Here is a 19,617-nt window from a genome sequence, read left to right on the forward strand (position 1 = left end):
GCGTCGATTGGGTGGAGGAGGCGTCGCTCCGCGGCTGCGGGGCGGGGCTGGGCCGCGCCCCCGCCCCTCTCCGCCCGCCCCCCCGCCCGCGGAGTGGGGCCGCACACGCGGCTGCTCCCCACTCCGGCCCGCCCAGCCGCCGCCGCCGCCTCGTCCGTCGGTCCGTCCGTCGGTCCGTCCGTCGGTGCGCGTGTGCGTCCGAGGCGCAGCGGCCGCGGGTGCCCCGAGCCCCCGGCCCATGGCCGCTCAGTAGACGCGCCTGACAGGGCTCCTTCTAAGAGTGCCGGCCCAAGAAGCAGACGCGGCGGCGGCGGCGGCGGCGGCGGCGGCGCGGGGCCCGCGGGCCTCCCGGGCGGACGGACGGGCGTGCGTGCGTGCTTGCGTGCGTGCCAGAGAGTGCGGGAGGCCTCCCCGGAGGCCATGGCTTTCGCCCAAGAGGCGGCAGCGGCGCGCGGGGAGCCCGGGCCAATCGCCGGGCCGGTCACCGGGCCGGGCCGCCGCCGGACCAGCCAGCGGGGCTGCGGCTGTCGCGGGGGCCCGGCTTCGGCGGGCGCCGGGAGCAGCTGCCGCCTCTTCCTGGCTTTTTTCGCGCTGTCGCTGGCCCTCCACCTGCTGACGCTCTGCTGCTACCTGGAGCTGCGCTCTGAGCTGCGGCGAGAACTGGCCGCCGAGGCCCGCCGGGCCCCCGCCCCCGCCGGGCCGCCCGCCGGGCCCCCCGACGCTACCGTTGATGCCTCGCGGGACGCCTTGGCTGCCCGCCGCCGCCGCCAGCGCGGGCAGCTGCCACCTCGATTCCAACAGCAGAAGCAACAACTGCTGCCACCGCCCGAACCCGAGCCCAGGGACAAGCCGCTTCTCCCCGGCCCTGGAGACCCGCAGCAGGTGAGTCACCCGCCCCTGCAGGGCGGCCCGAGGGAGGGAGGGAAGGAGGGAGGGGACACCTGCTCCACTGCCCTACTGATCGCCTGTCACCCTCTGCCGCAGTTGCAAAGGAACTGGGAATGTAACTAAGTCACTAAGTAACTGGCAAAAGTCATTCAGTTTGAAAGTAACTTACTAAGTCAGTCGCAAAGTAACTGGCAAAGTAACTCACCAAATTGGTCACAAAGTAACTGGCAAAGTAATTCACCAAGTTGGTCACAAAGTAACTAACTGTCAAAGTAACTCACAAAGTAACTGTCAAAGTAACTCACAAAGTAACTGGCAAAGTAACTCACAAAGTAACTGGCAAAGTAACTCACAAAGTTGGTCACAGAGTAACTGGCAAAGTAACTCATAAAGTAATTCACTAAGTCACAAAGTAATTGGAAAAGTAATTCTATTCAGTCCGTCACCAAGTAAACTAAGTAACTAGCAAAGTAACTCTAACTCACAGAGGCCCTGGGAAAGAAATTCACTAAGTTAGAGTACCTGCCAAAGTAACTAAGTCAGTTGGAAAGCAGCTCATCAAGTCAGTCACAAAGTAACTGGCAAACTCATTAAGCCGGTTGCAAAGCAAATGGCAAAGTCATTGAACTAGGGAGTGGAGGTAGGCCCCTTGGAGGAGCTGGTCAACTTCATGCCTAAGGGTAACCACTACCTCCTAGCAGCCAAGAGGCTGCCAGCAGCTCAAGTGAGTGCTGTGTGCCCCAGGGAAGTAACTTTTTAACCAACTCCATGTCAGACTATGTGAGATGATTTGGGTTTTACCTTTAATTTGAGGTCCATGCTAGCTGCCTATATCCATACTATCCTTGAGAAGGGCTCACTACTTCTAAGCTATTTAAAAAGTATGGGGAAACACTCCTCTTCCACCTTGTTGCATGTTGCCTCTGTCCCTGGGGGTGGGGGAGAGTGTCCAGTAGCCACATGCTAAAGAAATGGGGTCTCTCCAGAGGAGCCAGAGGCAGCCTAGCAAGAGACTATATTATGATGTGTGTGTGTGTGTGTGTGTGTGTGTGTGTGTGTGTGTGAATTTTCTGGTGGTTTGGTTTGAATTGGTCAGCTTTTAAGCTTAATTTTTTTTCTCCTCTCATAGCTAACCCTTTGAGGATACACTATTTAGATTGAATTGTTTGTAGTATTATAAATGCAGTGAAACAGATCACAGAACAGTCATGCTTTTTAATCGCTAGGGAAGAAGAGGGCAACTGGGGTCAATCAGGTGCTTGAAGGCCAAGGGTGACTTAATTCTCTCCGAAATGTAAGAACTCAGTACATTACTGTCAAAGGTGCAGATGGGCATGCATTCACAGGGCTGTGGAGTTGGGCATTAGTATTTTTTTTTTGGTGAGGCAATTGGGGTTAAGTGACTTGCCCAGGTTCACACAGCTAGTAAGTGTCAAGTGTCTGAAGCTGGATTTGAACTCAGGTCCTCCTGAATCCAGGGCCAGTGCTTTATCCACTGTACCACCTAGCTGCCCCTGGGCATTAATATTGAGGATAACTGAATATTACTGAAACTCTAAGGTTGAAACTTCCTCTAGTTGAGATTGCAAAGTTACTCTGAGGCTTCTTTGGCTTTGCTAGCAGGTTCCCACTCATAGAAGGGCCGATCAAAGAAGACACAGGTAAAGCAAGCTTCCTAAGCTTGAAACTTTTTACACTCTAGCAAAATGAGAATTAACTGAGATTTTGGCTCCTTTAAACAACTTTCTCCCCACCCATTCAACCTTCCCCTCCTGCCCCCCCAGTTGAAATACTTTGCAGCTGAACCATAATGGAAAGGTAAAGGAATTCAGTCTTCTTTTTGGCATTCAATATATATAGTCCTATGTTTCTAGTCTGTTGATTAACAAAACGTCTGGATCTCTGGGGCTTCTGTTCTTGGGGGAAGGAGGCTAGGACTGACCTCTAATGGTGCCTAGTCTCCTAGAGCATTTCATACTGGCCTGCCTAAGTTTCTTTCTTTCTTTTTTTCATTTAATAGTATTTTATTTTTCCCCAACTACATATAAAGATAGTTTTAACATTCATTTTTGTAAGATTTTGAGTTCCAGATTTTTCTCCCTCCCTCCCTCCTCCCCAAGACAGCAAGCAATCTGATACAGGTTATACATTACAGTCATGTTAAACATATTTCCACATTAGTCGTGTTGTGAAAGAAGAAAGAACAAAAGGGAAAAACCACAAGAAAGAAAAAATAACAAAAAAACCAAGTGAAAATAGTATGCCTCAATCTGCATTCAGACCCCATAGTTCTTTCTCTGGATGTGCATAGCATTTTCCACCATGAATCTTTTGGAATTGTCTTGAATCATTGTATTGCTGAAAAGAGCTAAGTCTATCATAGTTGATCACTGTACAATGTTGCTGTTACTGTGTATGATGTTCTCCTGGTTCTGTTCGCTTCACTCAGCATCAGTTCATGTAAGTCTTTCCAGGTTTTTCTGAAATCTGCCTGCTCGTCATTTCTTATAGCATTTCATTACATTCGTATCCCATAACTTGTCCAGTCATTTCCCAGTTAATGGGCATCCCCTCAATTTCCAATTCTTTGCCACCACAAAAAGAGTTGCCATAAATATTTTTGTACATGTGGGTTCTTTTCTCTCTTTTTTTGGATGTCTTTGTGATATAGACCTCTAGTAGTGGTACTGTTGGGTCAAAGGGTATGCACAGTTTTATAGCCCTTTGGGCATAGTTCCAAATTGCTCTCCAGAAAGGTTGGATCAGTTCACAACTCCACCAACAATGCATTAGTGTTCCAATTTTCCTATATCTTCTCCAACATTTACCATTTTTCTATTTTGTCATATTATCCAATCTGATAGGTGTGAGGTGGTACCTCAGAGTTGTTTTAATTTTCATCTCTCTAATCAATAGTGATTGAGAACATTTTTTTCATATGACTGTAAATAGCTTTTATTTCTTCATCTGAAAACTGTTCATATCCTTTGACCATTTCTCAATTGGAGAATGACTTGTATTCTTATGTATTTGATTCAGTTCTCTACATGTTTGAGAAATGCCTGCCTACAGTTTTAAAAATGTTTTAATTTTTCTCAATTACATGTAAAGATATTTTTTGAGTTCAAAATTTTTCTCTCGTCTTTCCTTCCCTCCCACCTCCTGAGGCCAGCAAGCAGTTTGATATAGGTTATACATTACTATAATGTTAACCACATTTCCGCATTAATCAGAATAAAAGGGAAAAAACGACTCAAGAAAGAATAAACAAGAACAATAACAACAAATCAACAACAAAAGTGAAAATAGTCTGCTTCAGTCTGCATTCAGACTCCATAGTTCTTTTTCTGAATGTGGAGAGCATTATCCACTATAAGTCTTTTGGCATTGTCTTGCACCATTGTATTGCTGAGAAGAGTTAAGTCTATCACAGCCGATCATCACAAAATGTTGATACTGTGAAGAAAAGGACCCACATGTAAAAAAATTCATAACTGCTTTTATTTTTGGTGGCAAAGAACTGGAAATTGAGGGGATGCCCATCAATTGGGAAATGGATAAACAAGTTGTGGTAAATGAATATAATGGAATATTATTGTGCTGTAAGAAATGATAAGCAGATGGATTTCAGAAAAACCTGTAAAGACTTACATAAATTGATGCTGAGTGAGATGAGTAGAACCAAGGGAACATTGTACACAGTATCAATGACATTGTTGTTTCTTCTTCCTTTCGTTTTTTTTTCTTTTTTTTTTCTGATTCTTCTCTTACAACATGACTAATATGGAAATATGTTTAACATGATAATAATGTATAACCTATATCAGATTGCTTGCTGGCTTTGGGAGCAGGGAGGGAAGGGAGGGAAGGAGAAAAATTTGGAACGCAAAAAAAAAAACCCTTTACATGTAATTGGGGAAAAACTTTAAAAATCAAATTAAATTTTTGAAAAAAGTTGGGGGTCAATGAGTAAGGACAGTCAGTTAGTGAGCATTTGCTAAGTACCTACTGTGTGCCAGGCACTGTGCTAAACACTGGAAGTACAAAGAAAGGCAAAAGATAGCCCTACCCCTTGAGGAGCTCCCAGTCTAATGGGGTAGACAACACACTAACAATTAGAAACAAACAAATTCTAGGCAAGATAAATAGGAAATAATAAACAGAAGGAAGGCTTGGAAAAAAGCTTCCTGTATAAGGAGGAATTTTGACTGGGATGTGAAGGCAGTCAGGGGAGCCAGGAGAGAAGGGAGGGCATTCCAGGCATGGGTGTGGGGGCAGTCACAGCCAGTGAAAAGGCCCAGAGTTGGGAGATGGAGGCTCTGGTTTGTGGAATAACCAGGAGGCCAGTGGCACTGGATCAAAGAGTATATATCAGAAAGTGTAAGAAGACTGTTGAAGGGAGGAGTGGGCAGGTTATGAGAGGCTTTTTGTATTTGACTCTGGAAGCATTAGGAAAGCACTAGTTTATTGAATAGAGGGGTGGCAGGGTTAGAACTGAGCTTTAGGAAGATCACTTTGATAGCCAAGTGGAGGATGACCTGGAAGCAGCAGTTGCCGTGGTCCAGGTGGGAGGCGGGGGGCTTGTATCAGGGGGGTGGCAGTGTCAGAGCAGAGACGTTACAGAGGTACAATCAACAGGCTGTGCCAACAGCTTGGATGGGAAGGGGGAGGGAGAGATACTAAGGAGTCCAGGGTGACTCCTAGGTGAGGAGACTGAGGGATGGGAAGGGGGTGTTGCCTTCCCTCGACAGTAGTAGGGAAGGTAGGAGGTGTTGGGGGGAAGTTGAGGGAAAGAGAATGAGGTCAGTTTGGACACATTGAGTTTAAGATGTGTATTGGACATCCAGTTGGAGATGTCTGAAAGGTTTCTCGGAGTCAGGGAATTCAGTGTAAGCACAGTGAGCCAGGTCACTGACTGACTGGGGCTCAGGAACTGGGGGCCTCCTTGCTTAAGAATTTCTACTTAAGGGGCAGCTAGGTGGCGCAGTGGATAGAGCACTGGCCCTGGAGTCAGGAGTACCTGAGTTCAAATCCGACCTCAGACACTTAACACTTACTAGCTGTGTGACCCTGGACAAGTCACTTAACCCCAATTGCCTCACTAAAAAAAAAAAAAAAAAAAAAAGAACTTCTACTTAAGTGCTTTCCTATGGGAGCAAATCCATGGTCCCCAGTATGACATTCAAGGTTTCCGATCAATCGGTGCCATCTTGCCTCTTCAGCCTTATAGCTAGGTCAGTAGAACCCATTTGACTTCCAATTTGTTTTCTTTTTATTGCATCCTATATCTGAGAGGCAATGTGGTGTAATGGACAGAGAACCATCCTTGAAGCCAAAAGGATCCAAGGTTAAGACTCACTGTGACATAAGCTGGCTCTGTGACCCTGGGCAAATCATCCAAATTCTCAGTGCCCCCGGCAATTCTCTAAGACTGGGAAGTCACTGAGAAGGTGCTGCCCTACATTCCCAGAGGGAGTTTCCTATGCCAGTGAAATCAGGTGTCCTATCCTAGCTTGTGACAGTAGAAGGTGGTACCACCATGCCAAGAGCTCTGGTCCCCCATCTAAGTTGGATTTCCCAGGTTGTCAAGCAGTTGAACTTCACATCGGGGGAGGGAGTTGCTACCCAAAGCACTCATGGACAGACACTTTTCTGCAGCTCAGGAGCTGGGCCTCTGCCTACCTGGGTAATTCCTGGTTTTCTTTCTGCTTGCATTTGTGTTGAGCTTAGCACAGTGTTTGGTGACTGAATGCCGAATGAATATTGGCAGGGGCTCAGGACTTTGTTTTCTTCAGCTCGTGCCCAGTTCCCTGTTATTTCTCCATTTATTCATTCATATGAGTTGGAATGTCTGTTCTGTGCAAGGTTCCTGCCCTCAGAGGGCTTAGAATTGATTTTCTCAAAGTGCATGTCTGACTATGTCATCCCACTACTCGAGGATAAACTTGGGTAGCCTCCAGGATCAAATAGAAACTCCTTTGATTGTTATCCAAGGCCCTTGCACCTTTGCAATCTCCTTTTATCCCTCCCCCTCATCATGGACTCTGTGATCCAGGCATTTGCTCTCCCTCCTCATCGCCAGCCACTGCTTTCCCTGACTTCTTTCATTTTCTAGCCAGCAATCCCACCTTCTACAGGAAATCTCTCCCAATCCCTCTTAGGGCTTTCCTTCTTGAATTATCTCCACTTTCTCCTGTCCAAATCTTGTTGGTACATATTTGTTTGCATTTTATTCCTTACCTTAGACTGAGGCCTCCAAGAGAATCACTAGGGTGATACTAGCCCCATTGTTCCAGGTGCTCACCTGCTCTGCAGGGACCTCACCATGCTGGGCAGGAGGGCTCAGGAGGAGTAGGCCTGGGTGGGCTATGACCTGTGGCACTGGAAAGAATGTCCGTATCCATGAGATCACGGCCATTTGGGACAGCAAGTGATTCACTGGAAATACTGCTCAAGTGTGTGGTCCTGTCCAGCATAAGTGCATCTTCTGAAGGGCTGGGGGGACTGCCAGGAGGATGGGCCTTTTATCTTGGTAAGAGCCTGCTGAGTGCGAGAGGAGGCAAAGAAGGTGTGTGTACACGAAGCTCCCAACAATTACTCTTGAGTTCTTGGCTATGGAGGAAAACCAAGCTGATTTGTTTATTTGTCTCCAGCTGTGTGTGATAGAGAAGCACAGCCCTGGCTCCCTAGCCTAGGCTCCTCCTCCTCCTCTTCCTCCTCCTCCTCCTTTCTTCTTTTTCTCCTTAGGATGTTGGATCCAAGAGCAATCTTTCTAAGGCAGGAAGCTGGGCACAAGAAAGACAGGAGAGGCTTATTTGGTGGCAATGGAAAGGAGGCTTCTACAAGCTATCATCTCATGCTGCTCTTCTCCTTCCTAGCCAAACTTTGGTTTTGTTTTTTGTCTTTTTAAAATATATTTTATTGGTACTTTTTGTTTTCATCCCACCTATATTTCTCCCTGTATCCTTCTCTCTCCCCTGATCTGAGAGAGCCATCTCATAGAACAAATCATTTTTTTTAATAGATAAAAAGAAAAAGAGGAGAATGAAGAGGGGGAAGTCAGTAAAATTGATGGGTGCATTGGTAGCATATATACACTGTTTCTCCCATCTCTTCTTTGGGGCTGTACATGTTCTTTGTAATTCTGCAACATTCATTCTTTTTGAACAATTATTTGCATTAAATATTTCCCAATAACATTAAAATATTAACATTCATTTTTTAAGATGTCAAGTTTGAAATTCTCTTCTTTCCTCCCATCCCTCCCCCAGCCCTTGATATTGATTATACATGGAAAGTCATGTTAGCCACGTGCACCATTCCCTCTTGATTGTTTTGTAAATGGTTTGCCTGCCTCTGCTTCCTTCTTTATGTATCTGTTCTTGCAGATTTTCCCAGGCTTCGGTGGCTCCATCACGCTGGCCATTTCTTAGAGCACAGTAAGAGCTGCTTTTACCTTCACAGGTGGCTTAGGGAATCAACTTTATTTTCAGTTCTTTGCTACCCCCAAAAGCACTGCTATGATATTTGGGCACATATGAGGATTTGCAAATGGCCTCCTTGAAGTATATGCCTAGTACTGGAACATGCAATCACTTGAGTCACTTTCTTTGCATATTTCCTAATCCATTTTCCCAGAATCAGAGCCAAAGAGCAGTCTACATTCATTGTGTTTACTTCTTTCAGTCTTCTCCCCTTAGCAATCCAGTATCCGACCTCATCACTCAGAAATGTTTCTTTCCCAAAGTCCCCAATAATCTCTCTCTTTTTTTTTTTTTTTTTTTTTGCGGGGCAATGGGGATTAAGTGACTTGCCCAGGGTCACACAGCTGGTAAGTGTCAAATGTCTGAGGCCGGATTTGAACTCAGGTACTCCTGAATCCAGGGCCGGTGCTTTATCCACTGCGCCACCTAGCCGCCCCCCCCCCCAATAATCTCTTAATGGCTAAGCTGATCTTTTCTCTCATTCTTCATCCTTCTAGACTTCTCTGTAGCATTTGATGCTGCTGATCACTCTTTCCTCCTGGATGCCTAGATGCTCTTCTCTGGATTCTTGTGATACTGCTCTCTTTTGGTTCTCTTCCTACCTGTCTCACTGCTCCTCATTCTCTCATGGGTTTGCCATTCATGTTATGACACTTAACTGTGTGTGTCCCCTAAGGCTCTGTCTTGGGCTGTGTTCTCTTCTCTCCCTACATTCTCTCACTTGGTGTCTTCCTTGCCTCCCATTAGTTCAATGATCATTTCTATGCAAGTGCCTCCCAGATCTTATTATCCAGGCTCAGCCTTTAGCCTGGCCTTCAGTCCTCTTGGACAACTTGAGCTGAATGTCCTCTAGGCAGCTCAAACTCAACACTTCCAAAACAGAAAGAACTCAGGGGATACAGGCCTGAAATAAAGTGGTGGCCTCATGAGTAGAGAGAGCTGCCAGATGTGAGAGACTGAGGTAGAAACAATAGGATTTGGCAACTGATTGGCTATATGGGATGTAGGAGGGAAGAATGTCAAGGATACTGTCAAGGTTGCAAACCTGGGGACCTGAAAAGATGGTAGTACCCCTGCCAGAAATGGTGTGAGATGTGCTGCTGCCTCTAAAGCCTTCTCATGCTGGAAACTCCCTCCACTCCTGCAGACACTTCCTTTGACTGCTCAATTTTTCCTGGCACCTCTATTTGGGAAGAAAGATACCAATTAGGAGGCTGCTGCCATCTTCCAGGAAAGAGTGTCTTACTTTGCTAGTTTTTCCAATTATCAAGCATTTATTTTTTCTCCTTCCCCGCTAAATTCCATTGGAAAAAGGAAAAACTAAATCCTTGTAACAACTAGGCATAGTTAAGTCAAACCAGTTCCCACATTGGTCATGCCCATGAATGCACAGTTCATTCTGCCTGTTTTGTCTGTTGCCCTTGGTCATCAGCATTGGTCTTCTGGAATCATGGCTGAGCATCGCTTTAATCAGAATTCTGAACTCCTACAAATTGTTCATTTTTATAATGTTGTTCCTATGGTATAAATTGTTCTTGTGTTTCTTCTTACTTTGCTCTGCATCAGTTTGTAGGTTTTCTTAGGCTTCTCTAAAACTGTATCTTTCATTACTAGAATTCCACTAGAGTCATGTAATATCATTTGTTTAGCCATTCCCCAATTGACAAACACTCCCTTAGTTTTAGGTTCTCTGTGGCTGCTATTTTTATATATCTTATATTTGTACACATAGGGCCTTTTCCTCTCTCTTTGATTTCTTTGGGGTATAAGCCTACTTGATAGTATTTCTGGGTCAAATTGTATGAATGAATGCATTATTAAGGACCTACTGTGTGCCAAGCCCTGTGGATGCGAAGAGAAGAGTCAGATCATCCCTGTCCTAAAGGAGCTCCTTTTCTAATGGGAAAGACAACACTTAGGAAAGGTTTTGGCTACAAGACCAATGGAAGTAAAGGTCCCATAGTCCTTAGAGTAGAGCAGCAAAGCAGGTGCTCAGGCCTATAATTTCACTTCCACTGATAAAATCATGAGTTTCTAACATTGAGGGATTGGATAGGGTCAATGACATAGTGGCCTCTTCTTCACAGGAATAGTCTCCTTACATGAGGACTTCCAGGCCTGGTGATTTTGGGGATGCTGCCACTCCCAGGGCTCTTATGTCTATCTGCCCGATGGTGACAATCAGTCGATAGTTGTTTCTGGTGGTGCTGAGGAAGGTGGGCCCCGTTTCCCTGGTGATTGCTCCTTTCAGTAATGGCTATCAAGGCTGGGCTAGAAGCAAGGAGGGTGGTTTAGGGGGGAAGGGCACAGCCCCTCCAACATTTGTCATTTTCCATTTTTTGTTTGTTTTTTTTTGCGGGGCAATGGGGGTTAAGTGACTTGCCCAGGGTCACACAGCTAGTAAGTGTCAAGTGTCTGAAGCCGGATTTGAACTCAGGTACTCCTGAATCCAGGGCTGGTGCTTTATCCACTGTGCCACCTAGCCACCCCCGTCATTTTCCATTTTTGTCAGCTTTGCCAATTTGGTAGGGATGGGATGGAACCCCAGAGTTTCTTTAATCTGCATTTCTCTATTAGTGATTTGGAGCAATTTTTTTCAGGTGGCTAAGGATAGTTGGGGTTTCTTCATGTGGAGGATGGATGATGACCCCTGGTCAGAATTGCTCTAGGGAGTTTTTGCTCTGGGAGGGTGCTTGAGGATTCCCCGTGTTCAATTCTGAGGGTTTATGACAAAGTAGCTAACCTGCTACCTTCACTGGTGGCAAAAATAAGAGCAAAACCACCATCAAGGAGCTGAAGTGTGGTAGAGTCAGGGAGATCACTCCTTTGGTAGATGAAGAACTGATAACAGTTGGGCAGACTGGTGAGCCTCTGGGGGCATTTAACTGCCCACCTGGCCCAGGTCACAGACAGCATCCTCTATGGCCCAAGGAAGAAGGATGGAGTGTTATCCTTTCAAGCCTGGGGAGCATTCACCTTGGCTTTCCTCTACATGGCTGCTGCTTTAAATCAAAGGATCAGGGGTTTTAGGGCTAGAAAGGACCTCAGAAACCATCCAGACCAACCTCATTTTCCAAGAGTTTATCCAAAGGGCTTATCATTTCTCTTGGCATCGTGAACTCTGCCTTTCTTGTTCTGCAGATTGAGGACACAGGATGAGAAGTGCTGAGCTCAGGCTCAGATAGGTAGAGAGGCAGGAAGCCATACAGCTCCATTCAAAGCTTGGTCCATTTGCATTCCATTGGCTAGGGAGAATCTGAGCCAGCAGACTAGGAAAACAACATGGGAAGGACAGCTTAGACTTCCATTTCCAATCAGCTTGGTCGAGTGTAGCAAAGGAAAGTGAAGATCAAATAGCCACCTCTTTTTTTTTTTTTTTTAGTGAGGCAATTGGGGTTAAGTGACTTGCCCAGGGTCACACAGCTAGTAAGTGTTAAGTGTCTGAGGCTGGATTTGAACTCAGGTCCTCCTGAATCCAGGGCCGGTGCTCTACCCACTGCGCCACCTAGCTGCCCCATGCCACATCTTTTGACAATAGAACATTATCCTTCTTTGCTGAGAAGACAAAGCTATATTTCTTCATGTTTGTTTTCAGCCTTGAGCTTCTCTGAGTGGTCTTGTCATTTTATTGCTTGTGCTCATTGTTTAGATTGTTCTCCTGGTCTCTTCATCCAAATATCCCCATATTCCTCTCAATTCCTCATCATTTCATATTGTACGTTAATATTTCACGGCATTCACATACCATTTTGTTTAGCTGTGCCCCCAATCAATGAGCTCACACTTTGTTCCCAAGTGTTTCCATGTACATAGCAGAACATAAAGAGAGAACAGTATATGAAACTGTGAATCTCCACTTTCTACCACTTACTTTAATTATTTATTTTTTTAGTGAGGCAGTTGGGGTTAAGTGACTTGCCCAGGGTCACACAGCTAGTAAGTGTTAAGTGTCTGAGGCCGGATTTGAACTCAGGTACTCCTGACTCCAGGTCCGGTGCTCTATCCACTGTGCCATCTAGCTTCCCCTCTACCACTTACTTTAAAAAGGTATGCAGCATAGGGGCGGCTAGGTGGTGCAGTGGATAAAGCACCGGCCCTGGATTCAGGAGTACCTGAGTTCAAATTCGGCCTCAGACACTTGACACTAGCTGTGTGACCCTGGGCAAGTCACTTAACCCCCATTGCCCTGCAAAAAAAAAAAAAAAAAAGGTATGCAGTATAACAAATTCCACATTGTGTTCAAAACTATCCTGCTTGCCTGTGCTCCCTTCTAAGCTTTCTTCTGTGCATGCTTTGAAATGTTTCCATTGCTCCCTTTTTTCTTTTTTCCTTTTTCTTTTTGGCAATCCTTTTGCAACTCCCCCTTAAAACCAATAGAAAAAAGTCTTGTGTCACATAAAAATACTCAAGTAAAACAAAGACACAAAGCATCCAAGTCCAAAAATGGGTTTCTCTTTTTGCACCTTAATTCCATCATCTCCCTGTCAGGTTATGCTTCACAATCAATCCCCTGAAGACAGGCTTGGCCTTAATGTTGATCAGAGTTCTTAAGTCTTTCAAAGTTGTTTTTTCTTTATGATGTTGTCTTTGTCCTGGTTCTGCTCACTTCACTCTGCATCAGTTCATATTACCCACAATTCTCTAAAATCATCTCATTTGACATTTCTTTTTTTTGGTAATAAACATTTTTATTTATAGTTTTGGGTTCCAATTTTTATCTCTCTTTCCCTCCCACCCTTACCCCCTCCCTGAGGTAGCAAGCAATCAGATATGGGCTATATGTATATGATTAAGTAAAGCATTACCATGTTTGTAATTTTTTTTGCAAGAAAACTTGATTAAAAGAAAAAAAATGAAAGAAAGTGAAAAATAGCATGCTGTTCCATCAATGTCAGTTCTTTCTTTGGAGATGGATAGTATGTTTTATCCATAGTTCTTTGGGATTGTCTTGGATCATTGTATTGTTGAGAATAGTCAAATCATTCACAGTTCTTCATCAAACAATATTGTTGTCTCTGTGTACAATGTTCTCTTGGTTCTGCTCACTTCACTACACATCAGTTCATACAAGTCTTTCCAGGCCTTTCTGAAATCATCCTGCTTGTCATTTCTTATAGTACAATAATATTCCATCACCATCATATACCACAGCTTGTTCAGCCATTCCCCAATGGATGGGCATTCCTTTGATTTCCAATTCTTAGCTGCTATATCATTTGACATTTCTTATGGTTCAATTGGGCAGCTAGGTGGAGAAGGGGATAGAGTGTCTGGCCCAGAGTCAGAAAGATCTGAATTCAAATCTGAACTCAGACACTTACTAGATATGTGACCCAGGGAAAATCATTTCACACTGTTTGCCTCAGTTCCTCATCTGTAAAATAAACTGGAGGAGGAAATGGCAAACCACTTCAGGATCTCTGCCAAGAAAACCCCAAATGGGGTCACGGAGAGCCTGATACAACTAAAAATGACTAAACAACAATAACAAAATGCTGCAATAATATTCTATTCCATTCATATACCACGGTTTGTTCAGCTATTCTTCAATTGATTCCCCTTCAAATTCTAGTTCTTTGCTTTTCTTGTTTTTTTTTTCCTTTTAAGCCCTCCCTTGAGGATCAGTTTGTTTTGCTTGTAAGTATTGCATATGCAGTATTACCCTCCTCTTTATTCCCTTGTTGAATTTGATGTATTTCTACACCACACTACCCATGTGTTCACCCCTCTCCTGTTTGTTTCATATACGTGATATTCATGTGATACCTAGTTCCGCCCCCCCCCCCTTCATGTTTGTATACTCTTTTTATTGTATCCTCTGGTTCTGAGAAATAACAAGTTCCATTTACTTCCTTTCCCCTTGTATACCTAGTGGATTCCTTTTCCCTTCCCTTCAGGAGGTAATCAGTGCAGTCTTCCTATCATTACTTTACCTCCTGGTTCTGACAGATATGAGCAGCTTTCATTTAGCATTTCTTTTTTAAATCATGAGTGTCTGTGAGTAGAATGATTCTTACATTCTTTCTCTTTGTCCTGTCTTCAAGGTCAGTTGTTTTTGACACCAGATAGCTCACATTTTTGTCTGTTTTTTCAATCTTTTGATTTTGTTCTAATTTTTCTTGCTGTCTCATGGAGTCATTGATGTATGTTTGGTCTAGATTAGTTTTCAGGAAATTGGTAACTTGGGTAAAGTTGGCCATTTTCTCTTCTAAGCTGTTTATTTCTCTTCCCAATTCTTTTTTTCCAATGCTTTTTCATTTCTTGCAACATTTCTTATAGGTATTCATTTAATTCTAGTGAAAAATCATATTTCTCCTTGAATTTGCTTTTAGTTGCTATGGAGTTACTCTTTCCTTCTGTTGGGAGATCTACAGCAATTTTTAATACTGGTCAGTGTCTTTGATTTACTCACCTCTTCAGCCTTAATTCCTGAGTCAGGGCTTTGTACTATGACAAAGCTCCACCCCATTACTGTGCTATTAGGTGGGGAAGTCTTGCCTTGGTTTCCTGCACTGACCTCTACCTCCTGGGGTTAGGACACCCCCACCTCAATCTTTGAAGTTCGAAGTGATGGATCATCAGGGCACTTTTTATATCTTTGGAGAAAATGTTAGAGAGCTGAGTTGTCCCAGTGTGTGGTGCTGGTTACTTCTTATTAATCATTACCTTGGGGCTCTCTGACCAACCCTGGAGTTTTCTTGGGGGAGCCCTCTGTTTTTTTCGCCTCTGGACCCAGAGTTTTGCAGGCTACCCATGTCTCAGTCCAGCCTCTTTGCACTGTGGGCTTCTGCTTTTTGTTGTTCAGTTGTGAGATGGAAGAAGTCACTTATAGTAGATTCTCATATTTCTTCATCATTCTTTGGTTTGGTGTGAAGTTCAGGTTCATTTGCTGGAGTAGGGGTGGGCTAGCTAGGCAGCCCATCTTGACCAGAAGTCTTCTTCTTCTTCCATTCCTCATTCTTGTCACATGACTGCCTCAGCTCCTTTTTCTGGTCATGAATATCCTTAGGGATTCCATGAAACAGACATCACGGATGCATTCCTGAAAAAGTTGTGCATAAATTGAATTCTTAAAAATAGAATCAATTATTGTCCACTGGGGTGTGAGGGGATGAGAGATATAATGAACCATTTACAGGAACCCCTGGGGAATAACATCCTGCATTGTGACCTATGAGCAGGATTCTTTGTATGAAGTGTGCCTATAAAGTACTGAGACTTGGAAATGAATCTCAGCACTTAGGAGCTGTCCTCCATTGCTGTTCCTCCTAACCACATAATCCGGAAGCTTAGATGAGACCTCAGCTGCAGTTATCAAGTTGTGCCCCCCCCCACCAGGAATCCTTCATCTACAACATCCTGTTGAGTCATCATCCAGTCTCTGTTTGAAGAGCACCTCCAGTGATGGGGAGCTCACTACCTGATTAAGCAGACTGTTCAAATGTTATCCAACCTTATGTGGGACCAAAGCTATTACCTTCCAAGGACAGGCAGGATAATCCTCATCTGTCTTTCACAAAAAAATGAGGCACGCATTTACAGATTGATCTGTCAGTGCCTCAGAAATCAGAGCCAAATGCAACCTCCCCCCCAAAAAAACCCCCAAAAAACAAAAACAAAGAAATAAGAGCCAGGACTTCTTGTTGTTGTTGTTGTAGTTGTTCCTCCTCTTCCTCATCTTTCTTCCACTTCCTTTATTGTGATTTCCTATTAGATGATGCTAACTCTCCTGTGGGGTAGGCAAGGCAAGTATTCCCGTTTTAGCAAGCTGGAGACTGAGGCTCTGAAATAAGAAGTAGCAAATGTCAGCATCAGCCATGCAAACAATACAGGGCTTCTGGCTCTAGGTCCTTTCCCCTGTTGCACCCTGTCCTCGATAGCTCCTCAGAATATCCCCTTACATTTGTATTGTGTCAAACTGGCCTTTCTTGTACTTGCTCCACCATCTAAGAGAGAAAGGGATTTAAGCCCAGAGAATGACCTTGGCCAGTTGACAGCTGCTAAAGGCATTGCCAGGAGAGAAGAGGCCAGGAGACTCTGGATGATCCTGGGAAAGAAAACTCCAAGGCCTCTGGTCTATCCTCCAGAGCTGGGGCCAAGTTGAGGAGAAAGAGCCATGCTAGTGTCAAAGCTGAGCCCCCACAAGTCATTACCAACAACTTCCCCAAAGCACATGAGGCAAGGGCCAAGAATCTTGTACAAGTTGGAATTGAGGAAGGATTTCATCCCAGCCTGCCAGCTGCTATTACCTCATTTTTCTTCCTAATCCTCTAAGACTAGAAATGATTGAGAAGGTGCCCAGCTGCATTGGTAGAGAAAGTTCTTTCCCCAGAGCTTCCTAAACTGATGGAATGGCAGCACTAGTCAAGTCAAATGCACTTTGGACTTAGGTGATCAGCTGTCGTGTTATTGTTCTAGACGGTCTGCAGCTGCTGTTGCTCCCCTCTCTTGCCCTTGTTCTAGCAGTAGGAACAGTTCAGTTGTAAAATGTGAAATGAATGGTATGCAAGCGCATAGTGTGGGGGCATATGAGACCTAAAGCTGTTTTCGCACCCACCTGGGTCAGTGTTCTAACAACCCTTGCCAGAGGACCCCAGGCTCACAGCTGGCCTCTTATAGATAACCTCGAGTTAGAACCTGTGTAACCTTGGGTAGGTCATTGTCCCTCTGGGCTTCAGTTTCCCATCATAAGAGGGTTGCTTTAGGGTTGGTTGATACTTCTCAGGTTCCTTCAGCCTTAGATTTAGGATTTCATGACACAGAGAGGGGAAGAGCCCCTTGTATAAAGAACCACTTCCATAATCAGGCCATAGTTCCTTTGCCTTCTCAAGTCTGACTAAAATGCAACATTTGGCATTTGGACAAAAGATACTTGAAGGGGATGGTAAATGTTACAGAGGCCAGAGAGTAAATAGTGTGTGTATTAGTGTGAGTGTGAGTGTGAGTGTGAGTGTGAGTGTGTGTGTGTGTGTGTGTGTGTGTGTGTGTGATGGAGACAGAGAAGGAGAGACACAGGGAGACAGAGAAAGAAAAAGAGACATCAAGAGAGGCAGACAGACAGACACACATGTAGCCTGAACTTGACCAGGTGGGGCAGCAGCTGAGGAGGCCTGGGGTCTTTCTTTCAAACTCCATTTGGAGAATGAGCCTGAGTCAGGAGAGGGAGTGCTAACACTCATAAAAGTGAATGAAGGGCTAGAGAACTTCACTGGGGATGGCATTCATTTGTGTCCTTCCTGGAGGCCTTGATGATGGAAAGTGTTCAGAGCCCAACTGGCCCATAGATGAGGCTTCCAGCAAGCTACCTGTGAGAATTTGGTTCTGTACAAGAGTCAGGAAGTAGAATCTCCCAGCCAGAATCTCCTGAGCAACCTCTATGGTTTGAGCCCCCTCTTTCGGGGCCCCCACCGTGTCCATTCCACTTTCATCAGGAAAACATTCCTTATTTAACACCAGCTGAAACCTGCCTCTACACAGCTTCCATTCTTTGTCCCTCTGAAGGCCCTTTCCCAAATGACCAAAATGGAATTCTGGTCTCTGGGTGCTAGATTCAATGAAATAATATCTGTAAAGGGCTTAGCACAGTGCCCGGCACATAGTAGGTGCTTAATAAATGCTCATTCCCTTCCCCTAGTCCCAAGTCTGCCCCTGTGGCATTCTTTGGACCTTCTTCTCCTTTCCCATAAAATAAGGGCTAGACCAGATGATCACAAAGGACCCTTTCAACCCAGATAGTCTTGTGATCCCTCTCTGCTCTGACATCCCACAATTCCTTGGGAATATAATCATTTCATTACCTTTGCTGAGGGGTAAGAGGGAGAGGTGGTGGGGCAGGGGCCCAATAGTCACTGTTTGAGAGTTAGAGCAAACACCTGAAATTGTCTGGTCCAATGCTTTCATTTTTTACAGAGGGGAGGACTCTGAGGTCTCAAGGGGGCAAGGACCACTCCAAGGTCACAATAGAGGCAAGATCCTAGCCCGATGCTTTGACATCCCTGGGGAATGAATCCGCGAGAAATTTGGCAGCTGGTCTCTTACACTTGGCAATTTCAGAGTTGGTGGCGGGGAGGGATTCGAATGCTCTAATCAAGACCATTCCTTGCTGACTGTAACAGCCTTCTCTAAGTGAAATGTTTGCCCCAGTCTACCATTGAGGGCCTCTTAAAGAGAAAAATATCAACTCCCTCTAGCTACAATAAGCCTCGGAAACAATTTTGTATTAGGTAAGAGGATATTTGCTCTTTTGGCTCCTCCGGAGAAGGAGGGGGAAACGTTTGGTTTTTGTCCTTTTATATCACAGAGCTTGATTAATCTGGATTGACTTGATGTCGATGCAGCTAAACTCTCCTAATTGGAAAATTTCTGGATATGGGTTTGTCCGACCCTGGGGCTAAGGTTTGCCAGGCAGTGTACAAGCAGAAACTTTCAGAGCCTGGAGGAACCTCAGAGGTCAGCTGCTCTGGCTTTGGCCTTAATCCACCTTGGGGGAACTCACTGTGGCACACAGCCTGATGCTTTTGTTAGGAAAAGCCCACCTCGGTACTGAGTTCAAAATGCTCACTTCTTCTGTGTGCTTCTACCCACTGGTGCCGAGCAGAACTTGGCTGATCTCTCTTGGGCTAATTTTTAACTATTTCATAGAATCTGAGAGTTGGAAAAGCGCTCAGAGGTTATCCAGCGTGAAGGAGGACAGTGAGTTGTCCAAAGTCATACACTTTGGTGGTTGCTGGCCTTTGATAGCAATAAATCAGCCTCTAACTCCATAGCCATTCAGTCCCATCAGCTACTGCATAGCTGACAAGTTGTCGCTCTGCTGGCATACCTTTGGTGATGAGGAATCTACCACTTCTGAGGCAACTTGTTCCGTTTTTCAATTTTTAATTTTTTGCGGGACAATGAGGGACAACGGTTTGCGAGGATGGAGGTATCAGGTCAGTGTTTTTTGAGGATGGGGGAGACACGGACATGTTTGTAAGCAGCTAGTAGACAAGGGTAAGTGAGAGATTGGGGAGGACGGAGGAGGCAGTCTGCTGGAGAAGAGGGGATGGAATGGGATGGATCACTTGTACATGTAGAGGGATTGTGCTTAGAAAGGAGCAGGACCACCTCTTTATGGGCGACAGGGGTGAAGGAGGCGGTAGTGTCAAATAGAAGAAGAAGGAGCCCCTGGCAGAGCATGTATCCCTAAGTCTTCACTACTAGGCTAAACACTCACGAGCAGTTCAGCTGCATGGCCCAGTTTGGC

General features: G+C 45.0%; 1 protein-coding gene across 1 annotated transcript in view; it reads left to right on the plus strand.

Moving 5' to 3' along the window:
• The first annotated feature begins 238 nt into the window (after positions 1-238).
• EDA (ectodysplasin A) overlaps positions 239-19,617 on the plus strand; it is a 169,121-nt gene continuing 149,742 nt past the window's right edge. Inside the window, exons 1-2 of the mRNA XM_043973956.1 lie at positions 239-249; positions 294-882. Of these exons, the coding sequence (XP_043829891.1) occupies positions 239-249; positions 294-882 (600 nt within the window). The remainder of the gene's footprint in view (positions 250-293; positions 883-19,617) is intronic.

The sequence above is a fragment of the Dromiciops gliroides genome, chromosome X (assembly GCF_019393635.1).
Source record: "Dromiciops gliroides isolate mDroGli1 chromosome X, mDroGli1.pri, whole genome shotgun sequence".
Classification (NCBI taxonomy): domain Eukaryota; kingdom Metazoa; phylum Chordata; class Mammalia; order Microbiotheria; family Microbiotheriidae; genus Dromiciops; species Dromiciops gliroides.